The 16656-nt window shown below is 40.8% G+C and overlaps 1 protein-coding gene across 1 annotated transcript in view; it reads right to left on the reverse strand.

The window, feature by feature from the left end:
- ETV6 (ETS variant transcription factor 6) overlaps window positions 1-16656 on the reverse strand; it is a gene marked incomplete at both ends in the record, with an annotated part of 128316 nt that overhangs the window by 14385 nt on the left and 97275 nt on the right. Inside the window, 3 exons of the mRNA XM_079549379.1 lie at window positions 8874-9416; window positions 10333-10467; window positions 14110-14274. Coding sequence (XP_079405505.1) covers window positions 8874-9416; window positions 10333-10467; window positions 14110-14274 — 843 coding nt within the window. The remainder of the gene's footprint in view (window positions 1-8873; window positions 9417-10332; window positions 10468-14109; window positions 14275-16656) is intronic.

Consider the following 16656-nt stretch of genomic DNA (forward strand, 5'->3'; position numbering starts at 1 on the left):
TGTAAATTCAAGCTGGGGCTGAAGAAATAGGTTGCCAGATCACACAGTGCAATGGTTGTATGTTGCTTCTGTCTTATACCCAAATGCTGATCAGGCAGAAGCAGAGCAGAAACCTGAGATTGTCATGCTGTTAACAGTTGTAGAAATAACAGGGCAAGACAGGGCCAAGCTCTGTCTTTGGCAATAAAAATGTATGAAAAAGAGGAAGCTCCAAAAGGTTCATATTCCTCATGTGGTTGTAGAAAGGAGCTCTCAGATTCCAAAGGATATATAATGAATATGAAGAGATCAGAGACTGAGAAAGGACATTTTGATAGATGAGGATCTTGGAAGATAAAGACTATGTTATTAAAAAAGGTGATTTTTCCCCTGTTCTATTCTTCTGTTCCATCCCCCACCAAACAGATGTATTTTCAGTACTAAGTTTCAAGTGTTCTTTTTACCTGCTCCACCACAATGGTGGGGTTCACTCTTCCATTTATTCTGATAACAAAATCTGCTCCTGATCCTCCCATGGCTTTTCCTCACCTTAATTGCTTATGAAGGGCAACAACATGAAAAAGGGGAAGAAATTCAACCTCTGCTTGTTCTCCTGTTAACTGAGATTCTACAAACACCTCAAACCTTGTCTGACACCAAAGAATTGACCAAGCACTTTAATAAGGAGAATTAAAGATTAAGGATGAACATTTTTCTTCTGAATCCTACTTCATATAAGCAGGCAAAAGTGGAAGTGACTTTTCTATGGTACTCAACCAGGGTAGTAATTTTTGACCTCACAATGTGAGAAGCTCCAGTACCCTCTGTCACAAGCTCAAGTGATCTTTGACTTGTGAAGTATTTGAGCTGTTTTGTTTTCTTTCTAACAGCGGAAAATCATTTTTAGCTGGAGACCACTGTCCAAAAACCTCACTTCTGTGCTCCACCCAAAAGCCAGAGATCTTTCTTCTGTGTGAGCGTAGCTGGAGGCTATGGCTTCCGGAATTTCCTGCTGAAAGGACTTCTTTCTAAGTTGTAAACTTGTCCCTTCTGATGGGTCTGACAGAAAAATGAAACAGGGTTACATCTCCACATTTAGACAAAGCCAAACCCTTCCCTCAACAGAGAGGGAAAACAGCATTCTGCAGAGAACTTCCCTGCATCTTAAATCTTATAAAATAGTGCAAACCTTTGTGTACAATTTCTAACCGATCAGTATTAAAATAAGACTTAAGTAAGCCTGTCTCCAAAGAGAGTACAATATAGTGTCAACACTAAGGTCTATTGTTCTGATTTAACTAAGTGTTCAAAGTAATGCAGGTTTCCTTTGTAGAAGAAAATCTGAATTACTGCCACAACTTCAACCTGAAAAAAGTGTGCAATGTACAGGGAAAATAAGGCTCATATTCTTGTAAAAAAGACTATGAACTTGAGGTGTTCAACATCCTGCCAACCTCAGTGGCTGCTGAGGGTACTCTGAACTCACCTATCACATCCATCTAGCCACAACACGTTAGACGCTGCAGAACAGTAATGAGAAGGGATGAAGGCTAGATGACTGAGTTTTCCTATAGCTTTGTCAGTCAGACCTTATATAAAGACAAGAACATACCCTGGCTGCAATTTCTGCTCCTGTACCTATGCAGAATGACGGCATCTGTAAAGTAAGACACTTCACAGAAAATCTGAAACTACCTATCCAAGCTGTCGTCATTCTGCTATTGCTTGAGTGACACTAGTTATATTGGCAGGGAAGGCACATTTCCATATTGAAATTAATTGTTAATGCCATGTTAAGATGGCTCTCAAGGTTATCATGAAAATTCCTCCTCTGGAAAGGAACTCTGAGCTTGATTCTCATTCACACTTCAGTCTCTTTGTAGTAGTCTGGCTCTTCACAAGAGGCTTGAAATCGATGTGGTGCATACTGTAAATATAACGCTGTACATGGCTGCAAGGATTAAACAAGAGATTAAACAAGGCCAGTGGCATTATAATTGTCATATCCAATTGGTAGTGACAGGACATACCTATACCAAAAATCCCTGATTCTTCCAAGTTTCACACTTGCTGCCCTATGCAAAGGAGTATCAGCTACCTGGAAATCAAGCACTCAAATCCCAGCGCTTACAACTCTGCATGCTGAAATGAAACACTGTTTTGGTTTGCTGTAGTTTGCCAGGCTGTAACTTGTAACTGCTCAGCTTCTAGGACAGGAAGTGGGTTTTGCCCTAGCTGCCCCCAGGTAAAGGCAGTGCTTCACAAGAGCCCACCAGGTCTGTTATGATGCTGTCAAACCCTGCTGGGATCATGTCTTGTGATGGCTGAAGATAGCCTTTGCTTTCTCAGGCACATATACAGTAGGCTCCTACAGCATTAGTAATGATACGTGCTTTCTTAAAGAAAGCAGAATACCTCTAAGGAAGCACATGACAAAAGCCATGTTTGGTTTGTCAGCCCTCATTCTCTGCAAATGTGGACAAAGCAAACACTTTCAGTTTAGGTAAGAATTCCTCATGGTAAAACTAACAATGCAGATCCAGAAATTGGGAACAGTAACAAATCAAACAGTGATGCTTATTCACTGTCTGAAGGGCTGAAACCTTCAGAAAACCCAAATAGTGTAGGTTCTTTCCAGTACTGAGTGCTACAGTAGGACTCTGTCCACAATAAGTGACTTTCTTCTAGAAGTTTTCTACTTCTACAGCAGTGTTGTCACTCTGGAATAAAGTCACTTACCAACGACAGAATGACAATAAGAGGGAACAGGGTTCAATCCTTTAACACTAACACTTGTTGTGCTCAATGACTTATACATGTAGGCAATCCATACCCCCAGGAAAGATCAGAAAGACTGAACTGAATACAAGAATGCAAGCCACTGCCCCAGTGCAGTGCAGAGAGTTGGGTAGGTTCTGCTTTTATTTGGAGGATGCAACAGCAACACTGGTGCACAAGCAGCTATTACAGCAACACTATGACTGGCTTTAAAAGCTGCAACAGGTAAAAGCAGGAGCAGGAAGTTCATTAAGTTATATACCTGGCCTCTACCTGGTTTATGGATAGCTCAGATTGCTATTATGATGAGAAGTGTAGTGAAGAATAAAACCAGGAGTATCACATCGAATAGTAGTGCAGGGTCTGAGTTGTTTCAGTTTTTAAACTGGTTATTTTTCAAACAAACTGGAATCTGCAAATGTGAGACACTGTAGCATAACAGAAGGTGCTACGTGTAACTAGAATCTGGAAATACACTTAACTTCTGATTCTGAGTGGGGGACTGGTCAGATACTGACTACTGATAGATTTTATTTTGCTATATGGTATAGCTTTCTCCTCTACACTGCTTCTGATCAGTGCTGGAACTCTTGCAAACACCGTTCACTTTTGTGTGCCCTTACTTTTTTTATATTTACCTTCTCTATTTGGATAGTAAACATTAGGGGTAGGGATTTCAGCATAGCAGAGCACATAGACACTACCATATAGCAAAGGAAATAGGAAACTGAACCCCTTGTGTGAGGGCTAACAGTATTAGTTGCTGCAAAACTTTGAACTCACAAGTTGTGCTTAGTTGTAGGATTTTACCTCCATTATTAAACAGGTACAACTGTTTTTTGTCTCCTTTCCAACTCTTCTTCCCCACTACCCACCATGGGTCGTTCTATAGTAACCATGCCTGTAGAATCATTTTTGTACAGGAAGGAAAATAAACTGATGTTGTATAACTGCATTTATACAAGTGATTTTGGTAAATTACTTGTTAAAAAAAAAAAAAAAAAAAAGGCATCATCATCCTACAACTTGTCATGATCGTGAATGTCACATTGACAAACATGGAGTAAACATGAATGCTGGGACACCAAATCCTAATAGATAAGTTGAGGAAGACTGGCCATGATGCAGTGTTTTGAAGTACAGTGATTTCCAATGCATAAGCTCTAAATGTCTAGTGTTATGAATCTAATAACTCAATCAGCTGAATTTTTCTTAATCTCCTTTAAAAGAAGCTTTCCAGCTCAACTCTGAAGTAAAAATAAATAAACAAATAAATAAGCTTTGATTAACTGATTTTTTAAGCACTCTGAGAAAGATTCACTAAGTTAACTCCTTCAGTCTTTTCCTCTTCTACACAAATTTTTGGGAAGTGATTAAATTTTTCAAATAAAGGGAGAGGAGAATCCCTGATTCTGTTCCCCATCCAACCTCTCTCCAGGCGCCTCTGCAAAACTACTGTATTTACGGGGCTTTGAAGAGAAAGACCTTCCAGTGGTCAGAACCACACATCTTAAGCACTGGACTTTGTAGACTTTAGTACAACGTGAGTCATTTATGACTGATGTGTTCTCAACATTTTCAGCTTTGACTACTTATGCAGAGATGTCAGGTACACAAATCTGTTGGGTTCAAGGCTATGCTCCTGCACTCTCTGGACTTTTGGCACACTGAGGGACGTGGCAGGAGTCCCAAGTCAGAAGCTTAGTTGGAGATGGATCTTTTTCATGATTTCAGCAGGGCAAGAATGTAGCTTGTTTTTCTTCCTATAGCAGTCGATTGTTTTATGGGCCAAACCAATACAGTAGCAGATAATGTGCCTCTGAACTGTTTAAACATTACTTGGCTTTTCCTTATACTACTGATGGGGAATAAACAAATCTGGCAGCTTACAAAGCTAAATACAGCCTCGTTGCTAAGGTAACTCAACTGATAAGAATAGCATGCTAATAGACAAAAGCAGGCACAAGAGACTTACCTACCTTTGAATTCTTTTCCCTCCTAAGGGCAGAGCAGAATCAAAAGCAATATGTAAAGTGGGGATCTACAGTTATGCTTGTCCTACCAAGCTACTTGTACAAGATGGATAGGTCTGCCTAAGGCATGCACAGAGTGACCTACAGATTCATGGTGTTCCTTGGTTTCCAGCTCCAACAGTATCTGGAACACCTGGGAGGAGCTGAGTTGCATCCACAGTCAATTCTCTGGCATCTCATCCTTCCTATCTGCATAGTCATTTGGTTACGTTCTGTACTGGACAAATGGCAATGCCAAAACAAAGGGTAGCACAGTGTGTAATACCCAAGTTTTATTGCCACAGGTTGCCTGGATTCGTGGACAAACTTTTCTGTCCCAGAAAACTAGTAAAGAAAACCACTGGAGAACTGGAAATCTCAGAATCTCAGAAACCTGTTCAGCAAAGTATTTCCTCTCACAAAATAAAAAGCTCAGAATTGTCCCAGTGAGTTTTAAGTGACTGAATTAAAAGCAAGGTATTTTGCAGCACATCATTACATTCTCACATTTCTAAGTCAACTTCTAGGTGATAAAAATAAGGGTGAAACCCAACCTATCGTAACTGGATAATCCCTTAATTGCCTCTTGCTGGGATTCCCCTATCTCCCTTTAGGCAACTAACAGGTTTCTGGTTAGATCTGCTACGTCAAGTGCCCATTTTCCTTCCTTCTAGAAAGCTCAAGTGTATCTTGCTATCTTAAAAAATATAGTTTTGACACCTAAACATAGTTGTATGTTGACAGCCAGCTGTGGTAGAAGTCAACAGCAGAGCACTTGTGGAAGCAATGGGGGCAGAACCTCAGCATGGCTGCAAAGACAGTTTCTGGTGGCAGTGGTTCTACCACTAGTGCTGTGCATGTCTCAGCCCTGATGCATCCAGAAAATCTGCCAACACAGGAACCCTCATCTGTCCTTGTACCTTGGGAAAGTACCCTTATGAGATACCAAAGTCCTAAAATGCTTGATAACAAAACCCTTCTAGTCAGAGGTGCATAGAGAGTGGAATTTCCATTCAGAAGAACAGCTAATTTCAAGCACATTTAGAAGAACAGCTAATTCCTTGATTAAAACTACAACCGAGTTTAAAAAAACAGAGATGTGTCTTTCTATTTCCACAGGGTGGAATCCTTTGAGACAATCTGGGTGAACCTAGAAGGGCTGGTTTTTCAGTCAGCCAGATGGAGCGTCTGCTTGCAAGAGTTCAAGTCAGAGGCTGTCTACCAACAAACACTGTCACTGCTTTGAATTTGCAGTTCCAAAGGGAAAATAGTCTGTTGCACTGCTTTATTAAACTCCCTTTTTAAATGACTTTATTTTTAAATGATGTCATAGCTATAGATGACTACTGATGCCTGAGTTAGGTAGCTTAAATCTTGCCAAGAATATTTGCAGGGATACAGGTCCACCTTTGGATCATCCAAGTCTAATGACTTCTAGCTCAGACAAAGTTACACTGAAGACTCACACATATGGTGTTAAGATGGCTAAGCATGGGTTTTTAAAATCAACTCAAGCCACTGATTAATAATAAATGGGACCTTACCGAGTAACGTAAAGATACTTTATGCCTCTTAACTGCAAAGAAGTGTGAAATGGCCTTAGAGTAAATGAAAGCAAGGCCTTCAGTTTTAAACTCTTTGCTGTAAAACTGAATTACCAGTGAAGTTAATATCTTAAGAAACGATATTACATGAAAAGGTAATGTTTATTTACTGGTATGTAAAGCTCATTATTTTGTCTGACAGCCAGAGCCTCTTTTTTTTTCCTTTTGTCAGAAAGTCCACAGCTTTAGTGACTGACTTTCTGAAAACAGAGCAAATGGACAGCATGAAGTGAAAAGATTGCTTTCTTTCTCAGCATCAAATAATTGCACACTGCATTTAAAAATAGACTTTATCTCGAAGTTAACAAGTTTATTAGTCTGTGAGGTATCTTGAGTCAAGGAAGAATTTGTTTTACAATTTAAAATATCTGATTTGGGAATAGAACATGTTTTTGAGCTCAATGTTTTAGTCAGCAGCACATGAGGCTTCCCTAGTAGCTGCTCTTCATCACTGCTTTCCGTGAAAATCACTTGCATGCAAATAGTTAACAGAAAGCCAAGGCTCTCTTCTCACCCATGTAAACTTAAATACTCAGCTCTGTGTCTGAATTACTGGTAAATCTTTGCATTACTCTACCCATCAGAATTTCTCATCCATAAAATGGAAATAATACCAATAATGCCAATAATCTCTAAAAAGCTATTTTCAACAATACATCTGTACTGATGTATATTTGCAGTGTTAAGAACCAGGTGTTGTAATTCTTATGGATTCTCTTAAATCAAAGCAATGAGGCACGGCTGGTCAAAAGCTTCCATGTTAACTATAGCAGCATTAGTGAAGATAAGGACACTAACATCTAAAAAGATTTATACGGACACACAGAAGAAATGCTTATACAACCAAAACGTATAATGTCAAGATCTCTAAATTGAAGGCTATGAGATGGGGGAGGGAAGCAAGTAGAAAGGTATGTGTTTTCTTACTACTGGACCTAGCTATGCTGCCATTGAATTCAGAAGCACAAAGTTGGCTTCAGGTATGAAATACAGCCTGTTTACATTTTTTTCACTGATTCACATTTGGCTGCTTTTAAATAGGCTGTGAACCCCCCTACAGGGTCCAGCTACAGTTCAGAAGCCATGAGGACTCAATCAGAATAACACTAACTTGTGCTAGTGGATCCAGTGCATATAGAAACCAAAGATTCCTAATCATGTAAGAAGACCCCTTGGTTTAAATTTGAAAACTGAAAAAAGAACAAAACCACATTTTTTTCTTATATTCTTTCCATTCTTGGAGAAAGTTTTCTTCTAAAAAAAAATTAACAACTCCCCTGATTATCCAACACTACTTAAGGGAAGGAAAACTCCAGAGATGCAATCAGAACAGAGTCCTCTCTGCCACAAAATTAGCTATAAATTTTAATTTGCTGAGATTAGTGGGCAATAAAAGTCAAAAGAAGAGAGACAAATGTCAGCCAGCCAAAAATTCCAAAAGATTAATTTTCATAGCTCATGTCTCTATTACATGAAAGGATCACAGCCCTTTTTGCGCTTGACTGTGACTAGCTGGTGAGGTATGTAACTTTTGAATACAGAGCGATAAGTCTCAAAACAAAATCTTCCTCATTAAAGTTGAGGCAGCACATCATCTGTAACAAGTTAAAGGCGCATAAAGGACTGAAACGAACAAGGTGTTTTAAAATGTACCCACGTAGACATGCATAACAGCCCACAGGAGCTGAGTATCATATTAGTTTGCTGCTGATGTAAATGTATGGAATGTTTTTGGGTGTGTTGTGTACGGTGTGCATTTACACCCCTCAAGACATACTAGTTAGTGGGGCATTCAGCACATTTCTGAAGTGGTTCGATTCCCCTTCCCACTCTCCCTATCTATTTACAGTTCCCTTTCAAGTACAAAAAACATTTTCTGTAACCTCAGCTTCCTGATTCAGCTGTTATGATGTCAGTTACTTACGATAACAAAAGTGAGACAATGACTGTGGTTTGTGTGGGACAAAGGCAACCTTGTTTCTGTAAAAAGGGACAATCCTAGTATAAGAAGACAGGAAAGCCTACAAAGCAGGACTCTGAGGTGAGATTTCATTAGTCCCACTGTCTCTGCAATAACAAGTTTGACTGCATTGTCTCAAATACAACCGACTGAAGGCGTCTGCCTAGAACTCATAACTAAAGGGAATGCAATTCTTGGAAAATTATCTCTTTGCAGGAGAAGGCTTTGGAGATAAGTATCTTGGGAAACAAATGAATTGCTAGTGGGTAGAGAGGCAGCAAATGTCAGGACTTACACGTTTTCAGTACTAATTACGCATTCTGTGGTCACAAGCATGTCACTGCATCTTTGCTTACCCGTCATGAAACTGTTATAATCATACTTACCTGCCTAAACTATAGATGTGGTGAAACTTGCAGAATGCCAATAATTGCTGAGGTCACCGTGTGGCAAAAAGAAATGAGGAGCTACTAACACATGTAATGGTAAGTTATACATGAAAGATTTCAAACCTGGCACAGCCTGGAGAAGGTCACTTACCTGCTATTCTTCCAATTGGCATTGCATGGTCCTCAGGAGGGGATACAGACACCATGATGTGGTTCATATAAGCTAACTCTTCTCGGTGGGACAGGTTGATTGGCTTTACCTCCCTGTGCAGCCCATCCTCAGACAACCTCAGTGGCTTGAAATCAGAGTGCCTGGGGTTCAGTATCAAAGGATGCATGATAGGACTGGGCATCAGCTGGATGACCCTGGTGTTCTCCTGGCGAGGGCTGGAAGGCTTCTGAAGAACCTCAGGAGGAGGTGGGCAGTGGTTGTTTTCTATTGGGGACACTGAGAGAGGATAGGGCTCCTGGTGGTTGTTCTCTTGATGATACCTTGCCCCTGGCACCCTGTCAGCTGGGGAAAGGTGACGGACAGTGTTGTCCATAGGGGACTTCAGTGGCCGCTGATCGGAATCTGGTGATGGACGGTGGTTGTTGGTGACGGGTGATCTAGAACGATGCAACAGTTCAATGGTTGGGGTGCTGTGGTGGACTGCTTCTGTGGATGGTCTTGAAGGCCTCTGGACAAAGCTATCTGTGGAGAAAAAAAACAGATCGTCTGCATTGTGATCAAGCTGAAGAATCTAAATGTTAAATGCAAACTTGAGTGAAATCCTAATCCAATTCTGTAACACTACTTTTTCCTATATTTTTTTTCTATTAAAAAATCAACAACAATTATATTTGATGCTTTCATAGAAGGGATCTCTTAAAAATCTTAGGCTTTGTATCTTTTCATTTGAAGGAAACATTTTGATCTGCACTGAATAAAGAGAAGTCCAAATCTGCAATGCCACAAGCATATATCTATTCTTTCTTCGCCACCTGTAACAGTCATGGTGTGTAAGGACACTACTAGGAGGGTAACTAATAACCTAAGGAAATACTGCCACTGATGGTAAAAATGGGAGAAAACTGCAAAAAAACCTTTTCTCAAAATGAGTTGCTTAACCAGTTCAAGAGCTGAGCAACAAGATGGGCTCAATGACAGGGACTTTAGTACAATGTGACGACACTGTCATTTGAAGTGACTTTGTGCTAAATATTCCTTTCTAACATTGCCTTTTTTCCAGCTCTGCAAACAACTGCATCAAGCTGCATCTCCAGGACACTGAAAGTCCATGAAGCACCTTTGTCTACCCAACTGATAGTGAGGAAAAACAAATCAATGTGGTCAATAAAACTTTCTGACTTTTTTTTTTTTTAACTCTACATCTGTTATACCTTTTAAGGCAGCTTTGGAAGTAGGACAAAGCAATAGAAAATATATGGAGAACAGACAGTCAGCTCCTTAGACCAACTGACTGTTAACAGCTACAGAGACAAATGGCGAACAGCAACTTTATTTAAGTAACTTTGGAGCCAGAAAATGACAACATTCCACACATCCTTTTTCCAGTCACCCAATCACCATTTTATAATAATAGTTCCTATAAGAACAAGACAGTTACCTTCATCATGGTTCTGATGTAATAAAACCTCTGACTGAGCATGGATAGAGTTCCCAGGATGGAAGAAAGGTGAGAACAGCACACGAGATTTCCTTTGCTTCAGGATATGCTGAAGGAGTTCATACAGAACATCACCTGAAAGACAAACAGTAGGACTCATTTAGCCATCTGATGCATTAATTCATGTTCCTGGCTGCTATTTTCATATCCAAACAGGCCTGTTGTAAAACTTTGCATTTCACTGTTTTGCAAGGTTCTTTTCTGAAAGAAGGAAAAAAAGAAAAAGAAAAGCAGCATGTCACACCTCTGGAAAAATGGGAGATTGAAAAGAAGTGGCTGTTACTACCCTGATACAGTTTTTCCAGGCTACAGAAGTGCCCATTCAAGAGTTCACACCCTTTGTAAGCAATATTTCAAGTGTTCCACCTTCTCTCATCACAGCTTTAGTCTTTTTAGAGAGACACCTCAGGACAGAAAATTCTTAAATGCACAGTATGTGATTATGCACTGAGTTGCTGAGAGCAAACAAGGTGCTATTCCTTAATTAATGAACAATTCAGGCTCTATGGGGCAAGGAGGAAGATCTTGCCAAGCCTCTCCATGCAGCACCAGTGCCCCAAGGGCAGAGGCAGTATGCTACCGTGATATTCCAATCTAGGAAATAGGAGGAAGAACTCTCACTCTGAGAAGCTACTTTGGGGTAAGCTCAAAGACCTGCAAAGAATGAAGAGATGTAACCCCTGATGTGGTGACAACTTCTGGAGATTGTTGAGTGCTACAGCTGCCACAGGAACTTCTGGTGTCCTGAGACGGACTTCAGGAAAGCCCAAATAGGATCGCAAAGCTAGTTATTTCTAGACACTAGGATCTGTAGAGAGCTCACTGCAACAGGCAGTATTAGAAGAGGGACATGATACATACTAAGGAACTTAATGCAGCAGACTTGGTGATTTGTATGGGTAAATATAGTCTGTTAGTTGCTGTTGGATTGTTATTTTACAGAAATGTCTGCAGAATTGTACTGCACCATGTGATCATGACATTTTTGCATGACTCAATCCAAGGCTTGTTTCTTTTTGGGGTGGCAAGCAGCCTGTACTTCACTTTTTCCTCCCAGTCCATGTTACCAGAATTGTTATATCCCTCCTTAGTGGAACATGTCACTTCAGTGACCACTGCAGATCAATATTAACTGCTTATTTTGTATCTTCTTATGTATTCCATCTTGTACTGATGCCTTCCCTCCAAAATCTGCATTAAACATTTACATACTTATATGTTTTGTGTGATGTAACTTGCTAAACATTTCAAAGTAAAAAGATACAATATAGGGCACAAAGTCTCCCAGCTTCTAATTTTATTCCCTCTCTTCTGTGTGTCTTACCTCATAATACAGAGGAACAAGCTACAGCAGCAGCATATTATCTGAAAAGGTACTTAACAGAGTTTCAACTAGGAAACCTTGGATTTTCCAGGAGAGTTTTCTCAAGCATGTGTGGGGTTAGTAGATGCTCTTATGAGATTGAAAGCCGTGTGCCATTCAGCTGCTGTTTCTATAATGTGTCAGTGTTGTACTTGCAGTGAAGTTTATTGTCTTAGTATGAAATAGTTAAAGCTATCCTGCTTCCCATAGTTCAGCTTCCTTTGTTTTTAGAATCTCAGCTGCTTTCACTGTCTCCGTAGTGACTTCAGGGCATTTTTACGAAGTGACTGCAACACCTGAAAATCTAATTAAAAACAAAGCCTGAAGAACTCAGTTACCTTTTCCATGTTTAGTACATGAAAGTCTAAAAAGTGATTTTACCTCATAATTTGCATTTTTGAATGCAACAGTGGCATAATCATAACTAGTACTGTAACACTCCAAGCAATAAATTTTTCTTTTTTCACCTAACAACAGATTTACACTTCTGCATCACAAAGACACAATTGTATTAGTTACAAAAACACAAGTCTCTCTCTCTCTCTCTCTCTCCTTTGCCCTCTTCTCGGGCCAGTGCTAAATCAGTGTATAGCAGGTGGCTGTGTACCCATTTTATTGGTACAATCACTGGGAGGAGTGGATGCTATTCTACTGGTTTTACCAGGAGTGGAAAGGATAGAGCCTTTATATACCTACACTCTTAGAAAAACTTAAACTCTGTAGCAAATATTATTTCACAGTTCTTACGTTTCACGTGTAGTTTATTTCTGGGAAACGTTGAGATATACTTTACCTATAGTCATTTACATTTACAGAGGCTGACTGAGATATCCTCTAAAATGTTTATTATCAGTGAGGAATAATACCTGGAAAGAAAGAGGAGAGAAAGAGCTGGGAAGGGGCCATTCTAACCATTTAGGTAAACAAGAGTTTAACCTTCTGCACATTGTGGATTTGCAAGCCAGAGGCTCTTCTCTGAGAACACTCTATCTCCAGCCAACAAACATTTTAATCCTACTCATTTCAAGTGCCCTCACAACACACAAAGGGAAGAGCAGAGAAATAACTGGTAGGCAGCAAGGCACTGGTATGATAAGGGGAATAACAAATAAGTTACGCAGAGTCGTCCTTTACAGTCCTTGCCCACTTTCAATACTTCTTTTGCCTTAAAGCAGGGCTAATTTTTGCAATGAAATCATTCAAAATGAGTACCAAAATAAAACAAAGGATCTTTCCAGGCATCAGTTTTCACTACTGTATTATACTAGTGACAGACATAGATGTTTGGCATTTCCTTTTATAAAAATTATTCTTGGTTTAAAGTACATGCTTTGAAAACTTTGTATAGAATAAGCATAAGCCATAGTATGAGAGGCAGATTCTGCAGGAGGATGGTTGGATGCATCCAAGGGAGTCACAAAGGAGCTAGAAGCAGAATTAATGCCATTCCTTGTTTATCAGCCTGAGCCAAACTGCACCAGCTGTACTTCTGCACTGAGTGAGCCTTGTGCTGCAAGCCTGGTAACAGCAGCTCCATGACCACTTAGTCCAAACACTTTGATCATCTATCGTGATTGAGTAAACCTTATATTTAACATGTATGGTCATAAAAAAAAAGCTCATAACTCTTGTATAGAACTAATAACTCATATTTAGTTTAACATCCCCGACAAAGGAGGGCAGAGGCTTACTCTGACTGTAAAGCCATAGCAGAAAGACTGCAGGGGATCTAAATACAGGAAGACAACATAGGCATTTCTAAATCATGTGTGTGAATAAACGAAGACATAATTTGAGCAATTGGCCAACTGATTCACACCTATCTGTGTTGTACCTTGGGCCAGCCTCAAGCACATGAGAGAAAAGTAAAGTAAAGTAAAACCCACGAGGGCTGTAAAAAAGAGAAAAGGTTCCCCAGGGATGAATTTTGCGGTCACTCTTAGCAGCATGTCAGCCAAGCTAGCTGTGAGACAGAATGCTAATGTCAGCTTCTTAAGAGGCTCGGGCACTTGATTAACTTGTTGCTGTAGTTGGGTCTGCAAAAAGATAAGCCTTTATGGAAAAGAGCTGTAAGCCATGAAATGCTGCCAAAGAACCCTGCTTTCTGTGAGTTCAGTGAAGAGTTTTAATAAGAGACATGTTGCATCTTTGGATTTGGAGTTACACCCAAATTTACCTACAATCTTCCCTCTTGTCTTTTCTGTCTTTGCCTCGTATAAGAGTTTCTGTCCCTTCTTTGCTGCACTGCCCTGCCCACCCTAACAAACATGATTCTGTATCCTCCTTTGTCCGCTGCAGACCCTCTTGCAGTTTCTTCTCTCCTTTCAACTGTAGCTTCCATAAGAATTCCTCACCTGAATGAGGAGATCTGTATCGAAAGTCCTCTTTGGTCAGGAGCAACAGAGCCTTGCCATTCATCTCAAAAGTGTTGCTCTCGATTGGCCTCAGGGAAAACTCCTTCTCCGCCCATCTGAGCCACTGTGCGACATCATCCCTGCTCCAGTAAATGGGCTGCAGACCTGCACCAGGAAGAGACCAAGACTGCATTATAAAATTAGACAAGGCATGTGAATATAGGCAAATACCACAGAATCTCCATTTCTCCCCTCGCAGTAACATGCAAAGTCTCCAGGCAAGGTGTGGGAGAGAGATGTCAGGATTACGCTAAATATTGGGCTGTGCAATACCTCATTAGTTTAGATATCCTGGTTTATTTTGGGCATCCCAAAAAACAAGATGCCTCAACATCCCTTCTAGGACATTATTTCATTCCAGGTTTCCACTGTGGGATGGAGTTGTTCCCCAGTTGTTCCTTCTGAGGTGCAGAGCAGGCAGCAGACGAAGCTGTTGGCCCCCTCCACACTCACTGTGCAACGTCTCACAGAAGCAAGGAGTGCCCTCCCTGCATGCCCCCTCCAGCCATCTTTACTGGGCCTGGGCAGAAAGGCCTGGGAGGTGTGACAATTCAGTATCTGTTTTACAGATGAATTTAAAACAGCTTCCTTCCCCTGGAAAGAAGGCAGCATGGTGAAGAGTTGTTTATACCTAGGTAAGCAGATTATCTCCAGTCTGCTGGGAGATAAAAGCTTTCTTTCCTTTTCCCCCTTGTGGGATGATTCATTGTTTGACTTGTTACAATTGTTGCGTAGAAATGAAAGCTTCACGCTGCGCAGAGGAACGTAAAATTTGCCATATCTGATCATACCAGATCTCCAGTACACAGCCTCTGGCAGGAGCTAATACCTTATGCTTCAGAGGAAGATGAACCTCCCTTCCTCATCTTGCACCTGGCTGATTGTATGCTGCACATGGGAAGAAATTTCCTTCCTGGCATACCATTCTATGAAATCTGATTACCCTTGTCTTACCAAGTCAGAAAAGAAACCCAGGAGATTTGTACTGTTTTGTTTTGCTTTTTTTACTTCTGCAGATAGGCAATCTTGTTTTCTGTTTCAGCAAGAGGTCACATGCAGTGAATTGCATTCTGCTGCCACACCAGATTCCCAGGCAGCGGCTTTGGAAAGCCCCAGACCACAGCTGCACACAGAACTGAATCTGATCTTGAGTGAGAACCGAGATCAAGCTCAAGGAACAGTTGGGGCTGACCAAAGGAAGGGGCGTCTGCATGGCAACAGTAAGTCTCCAATGGCTTCAACTACCCCTGTAGCACTGTGCTGCACAGACACAAGAAATAGAGTTTATGAAGGACTTAAACTCTCTCCTCCTATTGAATTAGCCGCTAGTTACCGAGGTCAGAGCTTTCTATAGGTCCTTCCTTTTTGCAGAGAGTGCATTCAGGTGAAGATCTTCTCAGAGACATGCAAACTGTAAGCTGAAATGCCAGAGTGAGGTTCACCTTTTGCTGAGCACAGAGTCACTCCTGCAGAAAACACACTGTGGACCCTAGGCTACTGCTGGGCATGGTGCACACTGCAGCTAGGCAATGGAGAACTAAGTGAGAGCCAGACCATAACATATAAAAAGGTTTAAAAAAACATCTGAGGAGAGCTTGAAATGTTCGCATTTGTCTTCTGTTCCCACCTTACTCCCCATCTGCCACACCATACAAGTAGCAAGTTGCCCAGAAGAACACTGTAATGTGGAAATTTAATTGGAGTTTTGGTGTGTGCTTCACAAGATCAGGCAAGAAACAAAACATTACTAGGAAAATCAGGCCAAGGACAAAGCTGAGTGATAACTACACGTGTTCTGCATGCACCCTTACTGATAACAACACAATAAAAAATCACTCCCTGTACAAACACTGATCATAATTTCCTATATGCTGTCTGTGTATTTTTGCTTTCTGTTAAATTAATATGAAAGTATCATGTCTATAAAGTGCTTCTGTTGATCAGCACTAGACCCAGAACAGCCAAATAAGCTACAGAAGCAGGGCTTCTGGTACGCCATAGGTGTGCCATGCTTGTGACTCCAAAGGGATACAACTTCACCATGCCCACCAGGTTTCCGCTGGGTATCAGCTTTTGAAAAGGAGAGACAGAATCTTCAAGGAAAAGGAAAAAAAGCCAAAAAGCAGTATGACCTAGGACAAACAGCATGCAGCCTTTCTTGTTCAGTTTGGCTAGTACTAAAACGAGTGGGTGGAGAAGCCAGATCCTTCCACCCATGGGGTAATATCTTAATTCAATGCTTGCATTGTGTTTTGAAGATATAAAATGCTATAAAACACGTGAACCACTTTTGCCCAGGTGGACTGCCTCTGCTCTCATCTTCCTCTCTCCCTGCTCTGTCATCTTCCCAGGAAGCTCATTTCCCCAAAAGCCCTCTGTAGTTGCCTATTCCCCCACCTGTTTTGTGAGGCTGAATCAGTTCTGTCACAGCTTTCCTGGGGGTGCAGAACAGTGCTGCTGAAAGTGCTTCAGAAACCGCTGCTCAAA

Source organism: Tetrao urogallus, assembly GCF_951394365.1.
Source record: "Tetrao urogallus genome assembly, chromosome: 1".
In the NCBI taxonomy this organism is placed as follows: Eukaryota; Metazoa; Chordata; class Aves; order Galliformes; family Phasianidae; genus Tetrao; species Tetrao urogallus.